This window comes from Lipotes vexillifer, unplaced genomic scaffold, assembly GCF_000442215.2.
Source record: "Lipotes vexillifer unplaced genomic scaffold, Lipotes_vexillifer_v1.1 scaffold330, whole genome shotgun sequence".
NCBI classification, from domain to species: domain Eukaryota; kingdom Metazoa; phylum Chordata; class Mammalia; order Artiodactyla; family Lipotidae; genus Lipotes; species Lipotes vexillifer.
The window spans coordinates 1,636,261-1,645,898 of NW_006775627.1; the positions used below are offsets into that span (position 1 = coordinate 1,636,261).

General features: G+C 35.1%; 1 protein-coding gene across 2 annotated transcripts in view; it reads left to right on the plus strand.

Annotated features, from left to right (window-relative positions):
• Nucleotides 1-9,638, plus strand: part of SLC38A11 (solute carrier family 38 member 11) — a 50,834-nt gene that overhangs the window by 14,116 nt on the left and 27,080 nt on the right. For both annotated transcript variants that reach the window (XM_007450068.1, XM_007450069.1), the window contains 2 exons: nt 972-1,078; nt 3,078-3,157. In XM_007450068.1, the coding sequence (XP_007450130.1) occupies nt 972-1,078; nt 3,078-3,157 (187 nt within the window). The remainder of the gene's footprint in view (nt 1-971; nt 1,079-3,077; nt 3,158-9,638) is intronic.

Here is a 9,638-nt window from a genome sequence, read left to right on the forward strand (position 1 = left end):
TAGCACAGCTTTAAATATATATATATATATATATATATATATATATATAAATCCTTGTAAGTATGTTTTATTTTATGTTTACAAATTTTGTTTGTATTTGATCTCACACACACACACACACACACACACACACACACACACACTCTATTATTTCCTTGTTTTGATAGCCAAGAGTCTGCAGTGAATACCAGGTTTCAGCAGCTTCCCTATCCAAAAAGTTGCTTTGTCTGCTTTCCTTCAGGGAAATCACTTCTTTCTCAATAGAAGGGTAGAAATATAGTGAATATTTTTATCAAAACCTTGAGGTTTGAAATTTTAAGTTGTACTGATCAAGTCTCTCTGGAATACAGAAGTTAGAGAAAAAAAAAGCCACAGAACATACCATGTCCCCATGTTGCTTACTTTATGAATGAATGGTTTTGCCATTAGAGGGTTTAGGACAAGGAGTGACATAATGTCTTTAGCCTTTGGAAAGGATCTCTGTAGTTTCTAGGTTAAAAATATACACTAAGGCGGCTTCCCTGGTGGCGCAGTGGTTGAGAGTCCGCCTGCCGATGCAGGGGAACACACAGGTTCGTACCCTGGTACGGGAAGATCCCACATGCCGCGGAGCGGCTGGGGCCCTCAGGCCTGGGCCGCGGGCCTCAAAAAAAAAAAAAAAAAAAAAAAAAAAAAAAAATACACTAAGGGGACAAAGGAAGGAAGAAGCAGGAAAACTAATGCAGAGGCTACTAAAATAATTTGAATGCAAAATGTTATAACATTATTTGAATTATAGGTTCATCCTTAAGTTATTTTGTATTTACATTTTTTGTGAATTATTTCTGTTTTTACATGGTTCTATGGAATTTATTCAAAATTGTCATTTATGTAGTGCTTTGTATTAATTAAGTCATTTTTTAATTAAATATTTGACTACTTGTGTCACTGGTTTTACTCATAAACACTTTATAATATTTATTGTGTTTTAGTTGATCCTGAAAACTTGCTTATTGGTCACCATTTCATTATTGTGCTTTCCACTGTTGCCTTTACTCTGCCTTTGTCCTTGTATCGAGATATAGCGAAACTTGGAAAGGTAATTTTTACGTTTTAAATAGGCAAAGAAATGCACTTTGTTACCTGCATTAATTTTGTCAAACTACTATCTCTATGGCCAAGTTCTTAATTACAGTATTCATCTTTAGTTTCTTTTAGTTTACTTATAATTGTATTGGAGTAAACTATGTTTGATATTTTATCTTATTTGGGGGAACTGATGGTTAAATACTTGATGACTATGAAATAAAAGGTCCTTTCTTTTCTTTTTTTAAGGTAGACACTCTGACACAGACAGCACACTTTAATTTTAGAAAATATAAAGAACTCTATTTAAACCAAGTCTATTTACTGAAAAATCTAGTCTATTTTCTATCATTCTTTGTAGATAGTCATTTAAACAATTTAAAATTACATTAACTTCAATGAAGTAAGAATGAATCACTTCATTGGCTTAAAATTTTTTTGTAAATTACAACATCTATTGTTCCCATTTTTTATCCAGTGAATTTAAATGTCAATATTTGATTGATTAATTGTTGAGAATTTGGCCAGTATTTATGATTCTTATTGCTAAAGAGAAATGGTGATTTATTTCTAATGAAACCAACCAAGTACGTATTAAACTCACCACATATGCTTATCTGCATGCATTAGCCTTTACTGGCTGTATTTTATTTCCTTACTCTCATGAAGTGTTTGTATTTTACCCAGAATATTATTGGTGTTGCATCCTCATTATGCCAAACATTCTGATGAAAAAAAAATTTTTTTTAAGTTATTCATGTGTTTTTACATTCTATTTTGAAAAATCCAACAGTTAATTAATTTTACTTTTCACTGTGATGTTTCATGTGTATCCACAGTGATGAAGCCCCTTCTTCCAGGTAGAGCTGAGAATGGGGATTATATTCCAGAGTTTTCTGACCATGCTCCTTCCTTCCATAACAGGCATCCAGAAATAAACTAAAGTGTATTAAAAGGAACTTTTTTGGTGAATTTTCTGAAATGTCTGAACTGTTTTCCAATCCACATGCTCAATGTAGACATAAATGCTTTCTTCTGAGAGCAAAAGGCAAGGCATTTATGAAAAGAAAACTAATATTCTATCATATTACTAATACTTGAACATTTTGACCCTAAGTGTCCCTTCAAAATGTCATATTGATGTATTTAAATAAATCTCCCATGAGCAAAGCAGAGTAGTTAGAAACACTGATCTGGAGTCAGGCTGAGCATCTGAGTTCCCCATTGGCCACTTTCTAGCTATGTGACCGGATTCTTTCCCAATATCTGAGTGGATCAGAGGACTTATAATAGAACCTTCTCTCTAGTTAAAAACTAACAACCCAGGAAACAAGATTAATGACAATCAAATGAAATAAAAGCAATTTTACATTTTTCTTATCAGACAAAAATTTCTAAATTGTGCTTATCCATTTAAAAAATTAAGAGTAGAACACAGATTTAATGTTAAGAGTGCAAAGAACACATATACACACAGACCAGTTTATATTGTAACCAGTTAAAATAGTGACAGAAGAGAGAGGAAGTAGCAGAGAAGACTCTAGAAACACAGACCAAAGGACAAAACCACAGAGGAAAACTAGACTTAATGGTGCTAGAAAGCAGCAAAGAAAAGGCAGAGGCATCCGAAAATGTTTGTGAGTGGGTGGGGGGACGTTGTATAGGAAGGGGCAGGGTAGGATAACGACAGAAGCAAGAAGCAATTATAGATAGAAAAAAGCACAAGTCAACACTAAAATAAAACCTGAAGAAAAATGAAAACATAATTTCCCTTTATGAAATAGTCACATTTGGTACTTGTTCTATTTGGGGGGAAAAGAACTAAGACTAAGATCTGATAAAAATTTACATGCCTTAGGTTATCAATACCAATCTGTAAGAATAAACTACTAAAGAATTGTATTTTAAAAACTGTACATAAGTTTACTCAAGTAAAAAGTGAATCACCTAATATTTTCAATAAACTTGTCTCTATTCTAAACTGACATATATCTTTACATTTTCTTTTTCAGATCTCTCTTATTTCTACAGTTTTAACAACTCTGATTCTTGGAATTGTAATGGCAAGGGTAGTTTCATTGGGTCCACACATGTAAGTTTTGTTGCTTCATTGGTTGATATTTGATTTATACCCATCATTCAGATGTTCATATGATATATTATAAATGTAGAAACATAAAGTTATGATGGTACCAGAAGCATCATTTATCTTCAGTATTTGACAAAATGAGAGAAAATGATTGCATTTAAGTAGTAGCTGATGGATTAAATTGCATTTGCTTATTATTTTAATGGCCTGCCTAAAGAATTAAAATAAGGAAGGGATTTTGAATAGTGAGAAATAGGAACAAAGTAGAGAAGTGGTAGATGGCAGAAGGAGGAGAAATGGTAGATGGTAGAAATTTCTGTATCTATCTCACAGATGGATTTGTTCTTAACAAAGTTTTCACCAGTCTAGGTTGAAATGAGAAGAATAAAGAATATAGTGGATGTTTTACTCTATATAATGAAATGTAGTCACCTTGAAAACTGCCCTTTATTCTCTACTAAGATTATATTCTTTAATTGTGTTAAAATGCTTTGTCATTTGTGAACTAATAGTGATTGTTGGTAATGATATTTATTTGTCTTTTACATTATTATTTGGCCAAATAAAATGTTGGGAACTTGGCATTGGTTCCACAAATTTTAAAAATGTTACTTATCTGTGAAATTCAAAGTAGAGATTCTACTGATCTAAACCACACAGTTCTTATGCTTTGATTATAGAATAGATTTATCAGATAAGGACTGGGTAGTTTGTATCCACAGTCCCAAGAGAATGCCGTAATGAAACTAGCTTAAAATAGCTTTAAACACAAAATTGGGTTCCCACAATGCACAATAACTATTTGTTGAATAAATTAATAAATAATACATTATGGAGTTTCCATGACACCTTAAGTATTTTCTTTATCCTACATAAGACAAATTAAATTAATTTAAGACAATCTCTAACATAGTGCAAGGAACATGCTGGGTCTTCAGTTGTTATCTGTGAGGAAAAAAAGAAACCTGGTGAATAGCTATAATTGATAATGCCATCCCCCAGGTAACTTATTTTTTTCCTACTGAACATTGGTTCTGCAAAATCACTTCATCTTCCACTATATATGACTTATGTCAGGCTTCTTAATTTACCAGGAAAATACCAAAAATTATGCCTTACATTTATTTGAAAGGAAGTATGAAATATCTAGACTAACTACATTTCATATGATCTTTTCTTTAAAAAAAAACATTTTTTAGGGATTTCAATAAAAGGAGATAGCATAAATATCTGTAATGTTTATATTAATGTTATCTTCAAATAACTTAATCCCAGTTCATAGTTGTATTAGTCAGTTTGGCCTGCTGGAACAAAGTACTACAGACTGGGTGACATGAACAACAGATATTTATTTTCTCATAGTTCTGGAGGCTGGCAGCTTGGTTGGGTTCTGGTGAGGGATTTCTTCCTGACTTGCAGATGCCTGCCTTCCTGCTGTGTCCTCATGTGGCAGACAGACGGAGAGACAGCAAGCTCTATGGTGTCTCCTCTTATAAAGGCACTAATCCCATTAAGAGTGTCCTACCCTCATGACCTCTTCTAAGCCTAATTATCTCCCAAAGTCCTCATCCTTACATACCATCATGAATTTGGGTTAGGGCTTCAACATGAATTTTGTGGGGAGCACAATTCAGTCCATAGCGATAGTGTTTTTGAAATGTACCTGGTTCACTTCAATATGGCCATTTATTCCTTCATCTAGTAAACACTTATTGAGTACCTATGGCTTCTAACTATTTTGCTGTGCAGCACTAACTGCACATTGTTCACGATCAACTATGGATGAAGGATTTATTTTAAAAACAAAAAAGAAAAAGAAATGACAATACAGTATTAGGAGTGCAAAATAGAAGCGTAAATGAGGGGCAGTGTCAGCGCCGAAGAAGAGAGTTCTTGATAGTCTGAATTAAGGAAGGCTTCCTAGAGGAAGAGGAATATGATCTGGACATTTTGAAAGAGGAATCTGAATTTTTCCAGATAGATAAGGGTGTAAAAGGCATTACAGGCCTGGGAAAGGTAAGCTTAAAAGCACAAAAGCACATATTAAATTCTACTAGATGTATTTAACATCTATAATATTGGTACTGTATTCGGCTCTGGTTTTTAAAGCTGAATTCACAGCAACAAAAGGCTAATAAGTGTATTGAACAAAATACAATAATAATTTTTGCTTAAAATTTTTACTTTTATAAGCCAGAACTATTTTAATTGAAGCCTTTATCGTGTAGAGAATAAATCAAGTTATAATAAAAGGTGTTATAGATTTGGTAAATAGAGTACTATGAGGGAATATTGAGGGAAAAAAAAGCAAGCAGTTAAAAGTTGGAAGTAAATAAATAAGCCATCAGTTGAGCCCAAGCAGAACAGTTTAAAGCAATGATTTTCAACTCTGGCTTCACATTAGAATTACCTGAGTAGCTTTAAAAAATGCTGATGCCAGGGCCCTACTTGCAGAAATTCTGAAGGAATTGATGTAGGGGTCAGGCAACTGGATTTATTACTTAATGGTTTTGAGTTTGTGAACAAGGATCTAGAGCCTCTTGGTTTGAAGAGATTAAAATCATGAGTACACATTTTAACTGACACATTTCTAAAAATAGGCCAGAGATTTTGTTATTTTAGTTACTGTTTTGTCGTTATTTTTCATGATTCATCCTTCAGTTATTTTTTTCAGTGTCTTCTATATACAAAATGTGTGTGAGATACTATTGTGAACACAAAGAGAAAGTATCTCTGCTCTGAGGGGTGCACAGTTTAGTGGGGAAGATAAGATGATACAAATGACTGTCATATAGGCAGTGTATCTTGATACAAAGGAAAGAGGAAGGAGAAGCCACTTCCTGGTGGTGCTAAATGAATTGATTTTTATGGCCAAGAACTATTTATTTCTGTTATAAACAAAATGTGACCTGTATCTTTTTAACCTTCCTCTAGTGCTGATAATCATATTTTATCTGAGTCTTTGAAATTTTTCTAATAACGGATTATTTAGTTAACTCTTTCAATATTTAAATGTTAAGGAAGTGTGTTTTTTAATACTGTGCTGCCTTTTATTTCTGTTTGAATACTACTGCAAACAACTTCTGTTTGACCAGATTTACAATCAGGCTAATCAAATCCCATGTTTAGAGGCTGGCATAGTAGCTAGTCAGGCAGGCTTTTCTCTGAAAATATGACAGCCACGAATGCTTATAATCCATAAAACATGAGAAATTCAATACTCCATGTGTGTTTTTCCTCATTTTTTTGTTCAGATGAATGATCAGAAACCCTGTACTTTTTCATAGGACTTTTAAAGTGGTGTTTGAAAAAGATCTTTAAACCCAGTATCAGAAAAGAGGAAGGTCTGCAATGGCGACTGGTATTGACCTTGTTACTATGGAAACACCTTTGTAGTGGTTGTGTTTTAAAAATAAAACATACAATTCAATTTCCTTTTCCATAACTCATAGGGCCATAAACTCTGCTTTTTGATATGATTTCAAATATCTCACAGTCCAATGACTTTCATTTCTTTTTGGAAATAATGTTCAGTTTTATTGTGTTTTCTAACCTTTTGCTTTCTAAAAGCTGAGGTGGCAAGGCAATCTAATTGCTTTCCAGAAAGTGTGCTAGTATCAAAATGCAATAACACATTTCTCCCATTTTTTTCCAAACTACAATCAGAGGCATTATCACTGTGAAAACCTTCATTCTGTGCCTCATTAATATTCAATTCTTTACATTCAGGATGGAAATGATAGCATGCAGTCCAAATTTATAACTAGTCTCCCTTCATATAACATCTCTTTTACAGCATTTTAATCAATAGTGTAGTGTGTTCCAAACATAATTTCAAAAAATGTATCTACACTTTTAACAGGTATTTATGCATATAAAATGTGCCTTTTCCAAGGATCTCAATACATACTAGTTTTGTTACCCCTTATTCATTCTAACCCTGAAATTCCACAATTATAGCTATATATAAAGAGGAACTAGAGGGGATTAAAGAAGGATCAGAAAAAAATGGGTAAAGACAAAGGAATAGTGCATACTTGAAAAGGGAATGATTAGTTCTGGCAAATACCAGCCACTGATTTTTTTTGATGCTGCATAAATTATTGCCTTTTTTGTTGCAGACAACAACCATAGAACCATAACTGGTTGAGGCAAGAGAGAATTTATTGACACACACAGCTATAAAGTTCAAGGCTATTTCTGTTATTAGGTTTGGTTGGATTTAGGAGCTCAGTCAACAAAATCATAGTTTTTCTTTTTTTATCCTTTGGCTTCAGATCCTATTTTGGCTCTAGTGTCTGAAAGACTTGCCCCTCATTGTGACAAGATGGCAACGGCAATCTTAGCCTACATCTATTCAAGTCCAAGTCTGTAAAAATTGAAAGAGCTTTCTCTTTTATTTTACCTCAAACCTCAATTCCAGTATTAGTTCTGATTGGCTCTAGTGAGGACCCATGACGATCATGCCTTGTACTGAGTTGCTTATGTTTATGTTACATGACTACCTTTGAAGCTAAGGATGGGATCAGCTCAACTAAACCACATAGACTCTGAGCAGAGGAAAAGGTATCCCAGAGGAAATCAAGGCAATGATGATGCCACAGGGAGAGGGAGTAGACTTTAGGTGGTGTAAACTACAGATGTGTACTTGAGGTGACAGGAGGTTACTGGTGACCTTCAGGCATTTCAATCAAATGATATAGTTGGAAAGTAGCTTAAAGAGAATTAAGATCTAAGTGAATTTGGCCAAAAAAATAAAATAAAAACCCTTTTGTTTTTTAAGAGCCTCAATGAATGAAAATCTCAGGACAAAACAGTGGCTTAAGGCAGTAAGAAATCTAAAAAATACCATTTTTACCATAGGAGATATGGAACATGTTATAGACCAAGGCAGAAGATGGAGTGAAAGTCCCCCAGGAGATCTTGAAAAGTTGGAATTCATGATATAGAGTGCTCCTTGGAGAGGATTGAAGTCATGAGATAATGAAAATGATCTTAGGACATTAAAAATTTCATACAAAAACATTCTCTGGCAAAGAAAATGTTCCTAAGGCTGCTTCCATGCTAACAAAATTTGCTCACTCATTTGCTAAAATACCATTTGACTCTGTTCTGTAGCACTGCTAGAGCTAGTGTTAAGTTTTCCCAGACCAATTGCTGACATGAAGCAACAAATAGAACCATCATGTGACTTGAGTCTGCATGATAATAGAAAAAAACAGCTGTAAGACAATATGTTCTCCGAGAAGATCAGTCCAGTCCCTGTGTTAGTGGAGCTGAAGGAGCAGCCTGGGTTGCTCAGTGTTAAGGACTCATCCCACTCATCATCAATTTTTTTTTTTTTTTTTTTTTTTTTGCAGTACGCGGGCCTCTCACTGTTGTGGCCTCTCCCGTTATGGAGCACAGGCTCCGGACGCACAGGCTCAGCGGCCATGGCTCACGGGCCCAGCCGCTCCGCGGCCTGTGGGATCTTCCCGGACCGGGGCACGAACCCGTGTCCCCTGCATCGGCAGGTGGACTCTCAACCACTGCGCCACCAGGGAAGCCCATCAATTATTTTTTTTATAAATGGCTGCCTTAGTGAAATGTGCCACCTGTGTGTTATTTACGATTAGAAGCCAGACTGGTCTGTGGTACAGATTAACAACCAAAGAGCAAAAATTGAGTCACCTGTTCTCTCAGCTAATAAGCATTTATTAAATGTCTGGCTTATGCCAGTCACTCTTCTAGGTATTGAGGCTGCCAAGATGAGGAAAGCACAGTCCATGACCCCAGATATTTATAGTTTGTGAATGGGGAGAATAGACAATTAATCTCAATATAATATTTAATAGAATTATGGCAAAACGCAATGGAAACAGGAAGGGCCCTTAGCCCAACCTGGGCAGGCAGTTAATATTTCAAGATAAGACAGTATGTGATCTGCTGTTTTTAAAACAGTGTACTGGGATTAGCTGGGTCAAAAAAGGAGAGGAGGGAGGAGTGGGAAGCTACTGTTGGCAGAAATGAGTGAGGCCCAGAGGTGTGAGGTGTATAATGACCTAAAGATTTAACGTTAACAGGAGGTACCTGGAAAAGGACACTGCCACTGGTTGGGGGAACTATCAAAGAAAATAAAAGTGCATCCCTTGAGAATTTTCTCAAAAACTCTATCTTGCTTTTATGTTTCTCCTCGAATATATGTTTTATCATAGTTTTAACAATGGTCGTGTCTCCATGTTATCTCTTTTTGAAAAACTGCCGAATATGGTGCTTTCCTAATCTACTGACCTCTGCTCTCCCATCGCCACCACCTGTACAGCTTCTGTGTTAGGAAAGTAACTAGAATGTTGGTGATTCTGAGTTGAAAGTTCAGCTAGAGTGAACAAAGAAATGATCGTAGAGAGGTTGGTAGAGACCAACATGGAAGGAAATCTTTCCATGTAGTGCCAAGAAAGTTGGATTTGTTCTTTAGTTGATGGGACATTGAAAGTTCTTCAGCAGG